Source organism: Lepidochelys olivacea (genome assembly GCF_965140295.1).
Source record: "Lepidochelys olivacea isolate rLepOli2 genome assembly, chromosome: 21".
Lineage (NCBI taxonomy): Eukaryota > Metazoa > Chordata > Testudines > Cheloniidae > Lepidochelys > Lepidochelys olivacea.
Genome location: NC_140431.1, coordinates 3429117 through 3445190, shown reverse-complemented (window position 1 = coordinate 3445190; position 16074 = coordinate 3429117). Strand labels below are relative to the sequence as shown.

The 16074-nt window shown below is 43.9% G+C and overlaps 1 protein-coding gene across 1 annotated transcript; it reads right to left on the bottom strand.

The window, feature by feature from the left end:
• Positions 1 to 923: 923 nt before the first annotated feature.
• Positions 924 to 15960, bottom strand: GUCA1A (guanylate cyclase activator 1A; the record flags this gene model as incomplete). The annotated part of the gene is made up of 4 exons (XM_084611174.1): positions 924 to 4665; positions 7883 to 7973; positions 8723 to 8872; positions 15763 to 15960. 4 exons carry the CDS (start codon positions 15958 to 15960, stop codon positions 4505 to 4507), a joined length of 600 nt encoding a protein of 199 aa, XP_084467300.1. The 3' UTR covers positions 924 to 4504.
• Between the last annotated feature and the right edge of the window lie 114 nt (positions 15961 to 16074).

Genomic DNA, 16074 nt, shown 5'->3' with positions numbered 1-16074 from the left:
TAAGTCTTTGATGGTTTCCCTGCCCCACAGCAAATTTCACCCACAGAGCTCACATGGGAATGTGTATGCCAAAGAAATAGATCATCCAAGAAGTTATCATAAAGCAAAATTCTGCTTTCAATTACGCCTGTGTAAAGGCTGTGTCACTGGGTGAACTGTCTTTTTACTAGAGTTCTGAGTTCAGCCTCACCTGTGACTATTTCACCTCTCAATCCAATGACCATGTGATGGGAGCACGTGATTAGGAACCAGGCCTGCTGGAGCATATAAATGCAACCTAAGACCAGTCAGAGGAAAGATTTAAAAGCGTAGTAAGGTTGTGTGAACTGTTTCATGCAGAGAAAACAGGTGGGAGATGCTCTTTGGTTCCCATGCAGAAGGCTTGCAAAGAACCGGAGCCAGCTAGGGAGGCTAGAGGGAAGCCTCAGCAGAGACAGGGCTAGGAACCCTGTATCAAAGGCTGCTAGCCAGTAAGAGAGTGGTGGAAAACTTGAGCTGGCTTGAACTTTGTGAATAAGTCAGAATCCAGAAACAGAGGGTTACTAGGAAAATGCCTGCAGGATGAAAGTTTATTAACTGTAGCAGAAGGGAAACTGAGCAATGGGGGCACCTGAAGCCAGACTGGGTGAGCCCTTCTGAAGCCAAAATAACATCAGTACAGTCAGCTAGCCCTGAAGTTACAGGGGATTCAGTGAATGTAGGAGCAGAATCTGAGTCCGAAAACCCCAGGCCTCTCTGGTATTATTTTAAGCTGTAGTGTAGCTCTAGATCCCTGAATAGACTTGCTTTTGATGTGTACCAGGGAATTAATATATCCTGCTAGGAATAGAAACATTGATTTAATAAAATAAAGTGCCCAAGTGAAATAATTTTATAAAATATCATCTTTACTTTGTTCTTTAATTACACTATAGGATCAGAAGTATAAAACTTAACAGTTAAAAAGCAGCCAAATGCGTGCACACACACAAAAAAAACAAACAGAAAAATCAGAAAAGTGCTTATACATTGGAAACAGCCAGTGCTAAATAACAAAACATTGAATGTGGTGGAAATAACTGCTTCCCGTGTGCAGTGCTGCCCAGTCACTTGTGCGTTAGTTGCTGCTGTGGGATGAAGAAACTCTCCACTCCGTGAGCACATAACAGAGAGATGAGCTGATGAGGAATGGCCAGCCCCACCCAGCTGCTGCAGAGGAGGGGCTGGTTAACCATCAATTACCAACCTTTCCTATGTATATGGTGGATACTGGGGGCAGCCAAGATATTACATCTGTCCTGGCAATAGAGGCAGAGAGAGGTAATTGCATTAGGTAATTAGCACACCATTGCGATCCCCAGGGCTCTTTCTGGAAAGGTGGGAAATGGCTTCTAGGAAGGTCAGGGACTCAACCTTATGGGGAAAGATGTTTGGTTCTACTCATTATCTGAATGCCCTAGTGTTTGGAAGAAGCTCACAGGTTGAACATTGTATTTGGCCCATCTCTAGCCATGGATTTCTTTGAACTGCACCTAGGCATTCCACTACCATCGTAGGTTCCCTTGTTTTGACCCTTTGACCTTCTCAACTGTCCTGGTTATATTTTCTGATGTCCCCCGTAATTATTTGAGTTCCCGGTCTCAGTGGATCCTCCCTACAGGCTGGGAACAGGTCCTTTAGCTTGCACCTGCCGACCTCCCCAGAACCCAATAGGACCATTGTATGAAAAAACTACTATTGCTAAAAGGTGTAATGGAAAATGAAATAGTGTAACCTACCAGCCCACAGCTTAGTGACTGACATTCCTCCAGCATGAAATTATCCATGGAGGTAGCTAATCTCTGGGTTGGAAAAGGAAATTATAAAAGCAAATCCTACTAAAAGTGTTAAACTAGATCACTTTCCATTTCCCATTGGACCTTGTGTTTGGTACCTGAACCTGTGTGGGTAACTAGTAGACTGGGCTCCAGAGAAAAGTAAGATGATTTGTTCCATTCTGATTCCCCAACAAACAAGTCACTGCAATTTGACAGCAGCGAGAGTAAACATGCCTGTGTTATAAAGAAGCAGGAGGGTGAGAAGCCTGGGGATAAAGATTTAACCCAGTCCCAAGACCAAGCCTTCCACAGTTGGAGCTTGCAAAGAGACAGAACTGGTGCGGTTTGGCTTTCAGAGGTGTTGAACACCCGCAACTCCCACTGATTTCAAAGCACTCTAACCCCGATGCTATACCCTCATTGGCACCTACCTGAATATTCTGTGGAGATGTTGTATTCCTCTGGATTTCCACCTTCCCCTCCAAACTTGTTATAAGGTCGAAATCTATGAAATGAGGTCGAAATCTATGAAAACTCTCTTTCCCCCACCTATAAAAGTGATTCTGACAGCTATCCAAATCCTAAATTTGCTGGACCAATCAGTAGAGTTACACTGGTGTAAATCCAGAATAACTGAGACCAAAATTTGGCTCACTGGGATCCATAGCTAACTAAGAAAGTATCCAAAGACCAAAGAGTGGACACTATACGTTGTTCTTTCTGTACAGATGAGACATGCAGGAGTATTTCTACAGACGCATAACAAGACATTACCTTTCAAGTCACTGCCATTGCTGCCCTTTCAAATTCCTTCATGGAGAAACAGAGCCACACAGACGTGTGTGTGAACAGTTCAGACAGGAGTAAAAAGGCACATTTATGTTTTTAACATTTTAAAAGGAAGACAAAAAGTCGCAGCTGCCAACACTCCTTTTTTCTCGCTCATGTTGTTGGTTTTTTTAACCTACCATTGCCTTTAGTTTAAAGATAGCCTCAAACCAATGGGCGACATAACCATGGAGTTCTTCGGCTTCCATGCAAGCATCAGAGCTACTACCAAAGGGCAGCTGTCTCAAAATACATATGGAAAGAGAAGATCCAGATCATTTCTCCAGCTGTTCTGGAATCCCCGCTTTCAGGGAGTTATAGTGAGTCAAAGCAAAAGAGATTAGACTGGACACTCTTAGAGTCAATTTTTTCTCCACAGAACCCTGTCACTCTGGGCAGATTTCACTATGGTTGAAATGCACCACAAGAGGAAAGTTAGCAAAAGGCCTATGCATCACTTACAGTCTATTCGGTGGGCTTACGATGGATTCAAGCTGTGCCCAAGTGCCCTGAATTTCACCCTATAATTTGAGTTGTGAAGTGACTCATTGATACCATTTCACTCCATACAATTTGCTTATGCTCCAGTTTACGACAAGCTCCGTTTCATTCCTTTCAAAGACATAATAAGGAGAAAAACGATTCTATCAAAAATATCTGTTTCCCTGTCATGTATGTTACTTGGGATACTTCTCAGTGAGCGCGCGTGTGTGTTTGCTTTTTCTCTGAGAGAAAAATCATCACTACTATATTTTAAAACACCTCTAAGTATGACTTAGTTCCCTTTCCCCAAACACACACATACACAGGCCTAACCAGAGCGGGGTTTGCCAGGGGTTTGCTCTGTTCAGCTAGGGTGCAATTGACCCCAGCACAGTGGGTCCACAGATGCCCATGTTGCCATTTAACACGTGTTAAGGATTTAAAGGGTGCCCTGAGTCTTTTTTTGTGGGCTCCTGCGCAGGTCCAAATTGCACCCTTATTGCCTATTTGTTTTGAACTCTCGCAGTAACCATGGAGTCTGTGCTGATTTGACTGACAGAAAAGCTGTTCATTATGAACTGAACTCTGCAAAGTCCTTAGAAGGTCACCTGTGTTTTTCACATACCAATTTCCATATAGGTCTCATAGCTGTGGTTATCACTCTACTCTCAGAGTGGGAAATTCACCCCTGGGCAGAGTGCCTTTGCAGTCCTACTTCACCTGCCCAGTGCTTACAGCAGGCCTCCCCCAGGGGTTAAGCTCCCATTAAGAGCCAGGTGCTGCTCCTTTTGAAATCAGAGGGTTTTGTCCTTGGCTTTAATGGAGTCAGGTTCTGACCCTAAGACTTAAGTGGCATGAAGACCTTGTGGGGCGCTTTGCACGGAGATGAATTTCCACAGTGGTCACTCAGCAATGTACCTTCTGAAAGTGTTATGTGATCCTGCTCTCACCTTCCTGGAACACATTCTTCACTTCTCTCCCTACACAGCAGCAGCAACATTCAGAGGCACCAAGCTGGCAAAGGACCCAGGTGGCACCATTCGGGAAGTCCCCAGCATCATTTGATTCTAGAGCAATGAGCCAGCTCGGCAGCTCGCTCTCTTTAAAGTCTGGTCCCTCTCTTTTACAGAGGCAGCAGTGGTTGCATTGGCTCCCTGGGCAGTGCTCGCCCAACGCCCAAAGGCTCTTGTCACTGCTGGTCTGTGTTGGCCTCACAATTAACTGCGTGCACAATTGGTTTGACATATTTAGAGGAGCTCCTGACTCCCCTGCTAGGGTGATATTCTAACATAGGATGCTCTCATCACCATGACAGTAGCACAGCTCACCAATTTCCCTACCCCCACCCCAATTTTTTAGTAATGTTAGACAATAAAATAAAAGAGTTTTGAAAATTTCTATTCAGCCGCCTCTCCCGTCTGCTCCGAGCCCTGCGGGTTCTTCCCATCATTCTGGATCATCTGGACAATGTGCGTCAGGTCCAAGCTCCGGGTGAGGATTTCAAGGAGCACCTCGTCCTTCTGTACTCCCTCCATGAACTCCTCCAAGGAGAGCTCACCTGTTTGCCGGAACACATGCAGAGAGGGTTCTGTTAAATCCTGCCCCCATTTCCACTGACTTCAATGGGCCTTGAATCTGGCCCAGAGGAATTATGTAGACACATCATAAGAAAGGGCCTAGCCATGGTTCTCGGCCCCCTGCCAAATGAAATTAAACTACTTGCACAACCTCAAAGCCACGCCACTCCTCTCCACAGCTCCAATCGCTCTCAAAACCCACCTCCTTCCCAGCCTCTGTGAACAGAAGCAGCTTGCAGTGTGCCCTGAAGGACAGTAGACCACAGGGCCATTTCTGACCAGCGGAGGAGAAGCCCTTCTGAGGGCTGCAGGCATCTCACAGAGAACCATCAACGGCCAGTTCCCTCTCCTTTTGAAAGAGGGGTGTCATAGAATCATAGAATATCAGGGTTGGAAGGGACCTCAGGAAGTCATCTAGTCCAACCCCTTGCTCAAAGCAGGACCAATCCCCAACTAAATCATCCCAGCCAGGGCTTTGTCAAGCCTGACCTTAAAAACCTCTAAGGAAGGAGATTCCACCACCTCCCAAGGTAGCCCATTCCAGTGCTTCACCACCCTCCTAGTGAAAAAGTTTTTCCTAATATCCACCCTAAACCTCCCCCACTGCAACTTGAGACCATTACCCCTTGTTCTATGTTATTGGGATCTCCTTGTTCTGTCCAGCTTGAGTTCCTCTGATCGCACCTTTATCAGTATGTCACGAGTAGAGGGGCAAAGTCCAACACCATTAAGGCCTTATCAATCAAAACTAGCATTAGAAATGCAATCTGGAACCAACTGGATTTATTTACTGAAGGAGAGAGATAAAAAAAAGGAGCCTATCTCCCTGCCAGGCAGTCTAGGACCGTTCTCTGAAAGTTTCCAGTATCGTTTTAAATCTCCCCAGTCAAAGGGTTTCTACCAGTCCTGTTGGGAGACTCTTCCCAGAGGAGTGCATAACTCACTCCAGAAGTTTATCTTGACATTTCAGCTAAATGTTTCTCTTTCTTAATCTCATCCTCTGCTTAATCCCCCTAGTGGATTCTGGGCCTTTGGGAATATGGACATCTAAATTCAAACACTATGACAAGAGCTTGAGATGTTGGTGTTACACCCCCATGCTTATTTTGGAACTGTTTAAATAGGGCTTCTGATTTTTGGTTTTGAATTTTAGGTTTTAGTGTTGTTTGAAACAGCACTACATTAAAGTGTGCAGAGGAACAAACACATTAAACAAGGGGGGGGTCTATAACAAGGGGGGGTCTATAACAAGGATACAAAGCTTAAAATAGCAAGTAAGTCATTTTTATACATACTATAAAAGATTAAGTAGATCGTGTTTAGACAAGAAATTTGGGAAGTACCTGAAAAAAATCTCACACCCCCGAAAACCCCCAATTGTTGGACATCTACATAGAACTCAAAAATTGCTAACAGTAAACCCTGAACAATAAAATTAATAACCCCTCCCCCCCCAAAACAGAAGCCCTAGACATAAACCCAGATTCATGAGGCAGAATTTGGGGCCTGTTTAAACTCTCGGGATTGGTAGAAGCAGAGCACATTTTGACACAGTCCCACATGACATTTTGATAAGTAAACTGGAGAAATGGGGGGTTGGCGGAACTACCATTAAGTAGATACCTAATTGGTTAAACAACCGCAAACAGCGAGTAACTATTAATGGAATGATGTTAGATTGGAAGGAGGTCTCAAGTGGAGTTCCACAGGGATCTGTACCGGCTGTGATGTTGTTTAACAGCTTTATGAATGACCCAGATGTAGGAATAGAGAGCATCCTGATCAAATCAGCAGATGACACAAAGCTGGTGGGCGGGGGTTGCAAACATTTTGGAGGACAGAGCTAAAATTCAAAGGGATCTTGATAAGTTGGAGAACTGAACTATTGACAACAAAATGAAATTCAGCAAAGACAAATGTAAGGTGCTACACTGAGGGGGGTGGAAAACAAATGCACAAATACAGAATGGGGGATAACTGGATTGGCGGCAGCACTTCTGGGAAGGATCTGGGAGTTGTGGTGGATCACAACCTCCACATGAGTCAACAGTGCGATGTTGCAAAATAAAGAAATGCAATTTTAGGTTGCATTAACAGAGGCACAGCATGCAAGTCATGGGAGGTGATGATAGTACCGCTCTACTCGGTGCTGGTGAGGCCTCAGCTGGAGTATTGGGTCCAGTTTTGGTCACCAATGTATAGAAAAGATGTGGAGAAACTGGAAAGAAACCAGGGGTGAGTGACAAAGATGATCAAAGGGATGGAATACAAGCCATATGAGCAAAGGCTGAAGGAAGTGGTATATGTTTAGTTTGGAAAAGAGGAGATTAAGGGGGGACATGATAGCGGTCTTCAAATACTTGAAAGGCTGCCACAAAAAAGATGAAGAAAAGTTGTTCTCTCTTGCCACAGAGGGCAGGACAAGAGACAATGGGTTCAAGCTACAGCATAGCAGATTTGGATTAAATCTCTGGGAAAACTTCTTAACTGTAAGAACAGTAGGACAATGGAACAGATGCCTAGGGAAGCTCCTTCACTGAAGGGTTCCAAAAGGAGGCTGGAGCCACCTGTCTTAGATGGTTTAGACACAACAAATCCTGTATCTTGGCAGGGGGTTAGACTAGATGACCCTTGCAGTCCCTTCTGACCTTATGATTCTATGATTAAGAGTGGGAAATGTATAAACACCTAGAGTTCAGCCAAGGGGGGAACAGGAGAGGACGATATGGACAGGTTAGATGGTACCTGTTTCTTCTTAGTTTGCTGAGACCTTGAACAAAATTTAAAAGGACTGGGGGCTAAATTTCCCCTCGCACTCTAAAGCTTTTTGGCCAGATCTTCAGATCCTCAGCTGATGTAAATGGCCATAGCTTTACTGATGTCAATGGAGCAACAGCTATATACCCCAGCTGAAGATCTGGCTTTTCAGATGCTTTCAGATCCATTTTTGACAGCTCTGTTTCTGGGCATTCCAGGAGTTTGCAGTAACTTGGCAGGAAGAATTAGGGTTAGGGGGTTCAAGTTAGAGCAAAAAGAAAAGGAGTACGTGTGGCACCTTAGAGACTAACCAATTTATTTATTTATTAAGGTGCCACAAGTACTCCTTTTCTTTTTGCGAATACAGACTAACACGGCTGCTGCTTTGAAACCTGTCATTAAGTTAGAGCAGTGCTCTCTCAGGCATATAAAGTTCCTTACCGTCTCCATTAATATCGATTTTATCAAACACCATGTCTGTGAATTCCTCAGCTGTCATTGTTTCGTGACATCGGTTAATGGCTCGAATAGCCTGGAGGCAAAGAAAGACATAGAGAACATTTAATGAGCATGTTGGGTAGATTTATGAATCTGCGGGCTATAAGTAGCAAAGGGGAGTAGCACAAATTACCAAATTTTCATGCAATGGGTTGGGTTCTCAAAGGGATAACAAGTACATTTTAAAAAAAGATTCAAATCAATTTAAAATACATTAAATGCATTAAAAAATTAAGTAGCTACAGAGGCACATTGGGATAATTCATAAACCTTTGACGTCCGGAAATCCTGTTTTAAATCCTTAGTGCGAGTCTCAACCTAGCCTTAAATTGATGTATCTAAGCAGCCCAGACTGGAACAGAAGGGATTGCTGCAGGTGAGAACTGGAAGTTACATGGGGAGATGTGTGGAGGCCGAGGGTTGAGGACTTGGACTGCAAGGGAATTCCAGTGCATCAGCACAGCAGTGCGGGAGAGCAAGTGGCACAATGCATGCCCACACCAGGCTTAGCACAAGTCACTGCTGTAATTCCCAATTTGTGCCTAACTGAGCCTGAAGGTCCTTCTGCCCAGTATTGTGAGTGGACTAAAGATTTGGCCAATGCTTGCGAATTTGCCAGTTGACGGAGCACAATTACCTCTCTGGCTTGGAATGTTCTCCCTTTGGAAATGTGTTCTTATGGCCTTTCAATCTCTGTACATTTGTCTAATGGCTGATATCCAAGGTGCTATGGCAACACAGTTATTGGCTGAAGAAAAGAGAGGAAGAGCAGCAATTGCTCACCTTGATGATATTCAATAATTCTCCTCTGTCAATGCAGCCATTCCCATCCACATCATAGAGCTTGAAATACCATCTCAGTTTCTGTTCCACTTTTCCCTTCAAGACCAGGCTCAGAGCTGCCACGTATTCCATAAAATCAATGTAGCCATCCTGAAAAGCACAAGAACAGGGCTACATCAGAGGTGAGGATGCGTCAGACAGACAGCTTTAAAGGTTCTGTCTGGTATCTTTTGGAACAGCTGACTGCGTTTCTGTAATAAAACTGGCATAATATTACTTACCTTTCCCTAACTACTGGACCAGATCCTAAACTGGTGTAAACTGGCTGTAGTTCCTGTGAAGTCAATAAATGACGCTAATTTATACCTGCTGAGGATCTGGTCCAAGAAGTGTAAAAGCACTTTGAAATCGATGGTACTTATCTGGCCCCCATCACTGTAGTATCTGAGCACCTCACAATCTTTCATGTATTCATCCTCACAACGTCTCTGTGAGGTCTGGTGGTGCTATTATCCCCATTCTACAGATGGGGAACTGAGAACTGACAGACTAAGTGACTTACCCCAATCTGGGGTGGAGTAGAGAATTGAACTCAGGTCTCTAAGGGCTGTAACCATTAGACTATCCTTCCCATTTAACCAAATCATTTGGTAAAAAAAACTAAATACGTTCAGATGAATTATTACTTTACTAATAAATACTACGAATAAATATTATTATACAACAAACTGTAGTAATTTCTCTCCAATAGCAGTGATGGGAATTGGGAAACCCAGTTGTGTGTCGTTTGGGAAAACATTTCTTTTTTTAATTTAGACATTTATTTTTCAAATTTGATTAAGTTCATATATTTTTAACTATTGCAAATGGAAGCCCAGGCTGTTCAAACAATCAAAAGTCGTGCTGGTAATTCATTCTTGCCTGGTACCCAGAAGGACACAACAAAACAAAAGCCAAACTCAAGTTTTGCTGGAGCAAATGGAGCCTGAACCTCAAAAGTGCAGGGTGCTATTTTTGATCGAGGAGGCCTAATTTGTTGGAGGGGGGAAAAAAATCAGACATCAAAGATTTCCTCTGCATTTCAGCAAAACAAGGGTTCTCTGGGGGGACATTCGCCCCCGTGCCAAGGCCAGCCCAGGGGATCGGCAACACTTAAGTTCCACTTAAAGACCTATTTCGCAGGCTTACCTGGTGCCTATGCCTTGTGCCGGTCCCCGTGTACAGGGGTGAATTGCATCTGCTCTGGATCAGGTTTTCTGTGTCCTGCTGCATTTTCCAAATTTGAATAAATATGCAAACCAAACAGACATAAGGACCTAGAGTTCAATGGCTCTATGTGAAACTAGCAGAGGTGAAGGCTTGCGCCCTCTCTCCAGTGCATTTTGAATGCAAGCAGCAGTTCGTTTTAGTTGCCCCAAACACCTCTGCCCCAAACACCTCCACCCCAAATGTGGTAATTTTTAAATTTGCAGATGCACAATGTGTTAATAATCAACAAGATCTCAGAAAGAACAAGAGGACTTGTGGCACCTTAGAGACTAACAAATTTATTTGAGCATAAGCTTTCGTGAGCTACAGCTCACTTCATCGGATGCATGCAGTGGAAAATACAGTGGGGAGATTTATATACACAGAGAACTTGAAACAATGGGTGTTACCATACACACTGCAAGGAGAGTGATCACGTAAGGTGAGCTATTACCAGCAGGAGAGCGGAGCGGGGGGGGGGGGGGAGGGAAGCTTTTGTACTGATAATCAAGATGGGCCATTTCCAGCAGTTGACAAGAACGTCTGAGGAACAGTGGAGGGTGTGGGGGACAAGCATGGGGAAAAAGTTTTACTTTGTGTAATGACCCATCCACTCCAGTCTCTATTCAAGCCTAAGTTAATTGTATCCAGTTTGTAAATTAATTCCAATTCAGCAGTCTCTCATTGGAATCTGTTTTTGAAGTTTTTTTGTTGAAGTATTGCCACTTTTAGGTCTGTAATCGAGTGACCAGATAGATTGAAGTGTTCTCCAACTGGTTTTTGAATGTTATAATTCTTGACGTCTGATTTGTGTAAATTTATTCTTGTACGTAGAGACTGTCCGGTTTGGCCAATGTACATGGCAGAGGGGCATTGCTGGCACATGATGGCATATATCACATTGGTAGATGTGCAGGTGAACGACCCTCTGATGGTTTGGCTGATGTGATTAGGCCCTATGATGGTGTCCCCTGAATAGATATGTGGACACAGTTGGCAATGGGCTTTGTTGCAAGGATAGGTTCCTGGGTTAGTGGTTCTGTTGTGTGGTTGCTGGTGAGTATTTGCTTCAGGTTGGGGGGCTGTCTGTAAGCAAGGACTGGCCTGTCTCCCAAGATCTGTGAAAGTGATGGGTCGTCCTTCGGGATAGGTAGTAGATCCTTGATGATGCATTGAAGAGGTTTTAGTTGGGGGCTGAAGGTGATGGCTAGTGGCGTTCTGTTATTTCCTTTGTTGGGCCTGTCCTGTAGTAGGTGACTTTTGGGTACTCTTCTGGCTCTGTCGGTCTGTTTCTTCACTTCAGCAGGTGGGTATTGTAGTTGTAAGAACACTGAATAGAGATCTTGTGTTTGTCTCTGTCTGAGGGGTTGGATCAAATGCGGGTGTATCGCACAGCTTGGCTGTAGACGATGGATCATGTGGTGTGGTCTGGATGAAAGCTGGAGGCACGTAGGTAGGAATAGCGGTCAGTAGGTTTCTGGTATAGGGTGCTGTTTATGTGACCATCGCTTATTAGCACCGTAGTGTCCAGGAAGTGGATCTCTTGTGTGGACTGGTCCAGGCTGAGGTTGATGGTGGGATGGAAATTGTTGAAATCATGGTGGAATTCCTAAAGGGCTTCTTTTCCATGGGTCCAGATGATGAAGATGTCATTAATGTAGCGCAAGTAGAGTAGGGGCATTAGGGGACGAGAGCTGAGGAAGCGTTGTTCTAAATCAGCCATAAAAATGTTGGCATACTGTGGGGCCATGCGGGTACCCATAGCAGTGCCGCTGATTTGAAGGTATACATTGTCCCCAAATGTAAAATAGTTATGGGTAAGCACAAAGTCACAAAGTTCAGCCACCAGGTTTGCCGTGACACTATCGGGGGTAGTGTTCCTGACGGCTTGTAGTCCATCTTTGTGTGGAATGTTGGTGTAGAGGGCTTCTACATCCATAGTGGCCAGGATGGTGTTTTCAGGAAGATCACCGATGGATTGTAGTTTGCTCAGGAAGTCAGTGGTGTCTCAAAGATAGCTGGGAGTGCTGGTAGTGTAGGGCCTGAGGAGGGAGTCTACATAGCCAGACAATCCTGCTGTCAGGGTGCCAATGCCTGAGATGATGGGGCATCCAGGATTTCCAGGGTTATGCATCTTGGGTAGCAGATAGAATACCCCAGCTCAGGGTTCCAGGGGTGTGTCTGTGCGGATTTGTTCTTGTGCTTTTTCAGGGAGTTTCTTGAGCAAATGGTGTAGTTTCTTTTGGTAACCCTCAGTGGGATCAGAGGGAAATGGCTTGTAGAAAGTGGTGTTGGAGAGCTGCCTAGGAGCCTCTTGTTCATATTCTGACCTATTCATGATGACAACAGCACCTCCTTTGTCAGCCTTTTTGATTATGATGTCAGAGTTGTTTCTGAGGCTGTGGGTGGCATTGTGTTCCGCACCGCTCAGGTTATGGGGCAAGTGATGCTGCTTTTCCACAATTTCAGCCCGTGCACGTCGGTGGAAGCACTCTATGTAGAAGTCCAGTCTGTTGTTTCGACCTTCAGGAGCAGTCCACCCAGAATCCTTCTTTTTGTACTGTTGGTAGGAAGGTCTCTGTGGGTTAGTATGTTGTTCAGAGGTGTGTTGGAAATATTCCTTGAGTTGGAGGTGTCAAAAATAGGTTTCTAGGTCACCACAGAACTGTATCATGTTCTTCGGGGTGGAGGGGCAGAAGGAGAGGCCCCGAGATAGGACACATTCTTCTGCTGAGCTAAGAGTATAGTTGGATAGATTAACAATATTGCTGGGTGGGTTAAGGGAACCACGGTTGTGGCCCCTTGTGGCATGTAGTAGTTTAGATAGCTTAGTGTCCTTTTTCTTTTGTAGAGAAGCAAAGTGTGTGTTGTAAATGGCTTGTCTAGTTTTTGTAAAGTCCAGCCACGAGGAAGTTTGTGTGGAATGTTGTTTTTTTACGAGAGTATCCAGTTTTGAGAGCTCATTCTTAATCTTTCCCTGTTTGCTGTAGAGGATGTTGATCAGGTGGTTCCACAGTTTCTTTGAGAGTGTGTGGCACAAGCTGTCAGCATAGTCTGTGTGGTATGTAGATTGTAATGGATCTCAGAGTATCTGCTGGGCTTAGAGGTTAATTAAACCGAGAGAGCTATTCTGTGCTATGAGAATCTCTTTATGCAATACAGTATATCTCAGGAAGCAAAGAAGAACAGGCTTATCCAGATGAAATCTGATGTGTCACCCAACACTATCCCATCCATGTGCATATGTAATTCTTTTCACTGCTAATGGGATTTGCATGCAGACGTCAAGGGGAGAAGAGAATTCACAAAGAGCATGCAGAATGGGGTCTTGCGCTGTAATCTTTTCCCTCTGGAAACCTGGGTTCACACTTGGACAGGCCACAACAGGAAAGGGGTTTTAGCCTCATTTTTCTACTTAGTTACATTTGCCCCACACTACCGTTGGGTACATTCAGCTGGAGGGGCTTAGTTCAGGGGAAGTTACAGGTCAGGACAGGTGTATTTGCAGCAGCGCTATGCAGGAGGGAGCTTGCTAGTCACCGTCCTGGCTCTAGGTATTGATCTTTGACAGTCACAACTTCTTAAACTGCCACAAGGCATACTCCCAAACATATTTCAAGTGAAAAATGGCACATTGTACAAAGCAATGGTAATTCCTCGGGAAGTACAGGCCATGTACTGTCATGGAATCAGCCCACTGCTCTGGGGGCCCAGTTAAAGAACAGATCATCTGCTTTATTCCACAGTACTGAATGGCAGACATGCTCCTGCAAGGTGCAAGGAGGCTCCAAAGATGTCTCTTCCCACCTTGGAGTTCAACACACTTTTCAACAGACAGCTCTGCAGGGGTCCCATTCTATGCAACCTGGACAGTAATCTCCTGTATTTCACCTACTGAGAGCTTTCTGTGTGGGTGAAATTAATTCCTGACCAGATGGCCTGCACAAGGCTTAGGTGACACTTAAATCTCAGTTAAGCCCTAGGTCAAGGATTTCAGCAGTGGACAGAACTCACGTTTTCTGCACTGGGTTGAATTTTAGACACAAACTATTGGGATGAAATGAAACCTCAAAAAGGGGTGATGGATGTTATGAATGGCAGTTTGTGAGACAGACAAGGTGGGTGAGGTAATATCTTATTGGACCAACCTCTGCTGATGAGAGAGACAAACTTCTGAACTTACACAGAGCTCTTCTTCAGGTCTGATAGATAAACAGAAAGCCAACTATTGATAGGGCCATGCCATTATGCAGTCAGTTAGACCCAAATAAACCCTCTTAAATAAATAAAGCTACCTTACGCACCGCTTTCTTACCTGAAAAGGGGGAAGAGCCACTAAGGCCTCCACCACTGCCAATCTGTTCTATATGGAAGGTGAACAGATACTATGGTGAGGTGCATCAGTAAACACCCTGAAATCAGGCAAATCCAGAATCACTCTAGTAATGTCACTTCCAGATTTATATCAGTGTAACAGAGACTAGTTAGTTATGCCTAGATAGCAATTCTTTTCATTTAATTTCCTGCTGAAAGCTCCTTACAAGTTGATGGGCCTGATTCACTCCTGCTTTACACAGAGAATTATGTGGGTGTAACTCCACTGAAGCCAATGAACTTGTGTCGGCATAAGACTGGCCATGCAGTAATGACTCAGGGCCTGCATATCGAGGGATCTTTCAGCCAATCACAGACATGGCAGCCAAGGAAGTGATTCTGGATAATAACAAATGTTCTCCAAATATGGCCTGATATAGCCCATGCAAGTCTTTCCATTGACTTGAATGGGCTTTGGATCAGGCCCATAAAGGACACTGTTAAAGAATAATCTTAAAGATCAGGTCTTTCTCCCTCTGAAGACAGTGGACACTTAGCTACTGATTTCAATGGGAACAAGATCGGTTCCTACGACAAAGCGCAGCATCCATTAGTGGCAATTGCTTTACACAAAGCCTCAACGAGTCATTTGGTGCTTTTGCTCCTAACAGCACCTTGTGACAATCATGAACGAATTTAGCAGGAGCAAGTAATTAGACATTTTTAAAAGCTGCAGAAAGAGAAGACCAGCACAAGAAAAACACAGCTGTATAATAAAACAAATCCAAAGATAATAAACATAGAAATCAACAATAAATAAATTTCATCTTTGCCCTAAGCCATGGAACATGCCATACTGAGTGGATGTGGAACTTACTGTTGCTCCATCAAATGAATGTGGCACTTTTGACTCAATTTCTTTTAACTGCCGTGACATTAGACAGTTTGGGATTAAAAGGTAGTTTACTTTAAAGGGATTAGAAACCAGCAGCTAAAATAATTCTTGTAAAGTTGTATTAAACAGAAATACCTACAATTCAAATAATTTAAAACTAAAAGGGATGGAACATTTGCTTTGGAAAGATTCCCTTTTCTTTTACCTGCATTCATATAACAGAGTCATACGGGACATTCATGTCAAATACTTTCACATAAATATATTTATATGACCTTGATTCTCTACCATCTTGCAAATTGTTCAGACATTTAGGCCTGTGCAATATGAGTGCAAAGTAGGTGCAAAATGCTACCAAAACTGGTTTTGGAGAGTGGAGAATTTGGATTTGATAGTGTTTTACACCCAGTTGGCCCTTTACATGGGTGTAAATGACTACATAACATATAAGGCAACGGAAAGACAGGCCATATTTATCTATTATTTTTATTTGTATTATCAGAGTACCTATGGAACCCTAGTCATACACACACACACACACACACACAAACACATACATATTAAAGAGGGATGTAATATTTACCTTATTAAAGTCAAATGTCTCAAACATTTGCTCAATGTATTTGTTTGATGCTGGACTCAGATTTTTCAAACCAAAAAACTGCTTGAACTCATGCAGGGTGAGCTGGCCTGAGGGACACTCCGTCATGAACTTCTTATACCATTGGTGGCACTCGGTGGCACTCAGTTCTTCCACGGATTTCCCATCCATGTTCCCCATTTCCACACCAAGAGGTGGTCACGTTTTTTTCAGGAAGAATGGAGATTTTGTAGACTTCTCCTTCTCGGTTGATGGGGGTTTGGTTGGTTTTTGGTTTTTTTTTTTCAATTCTAC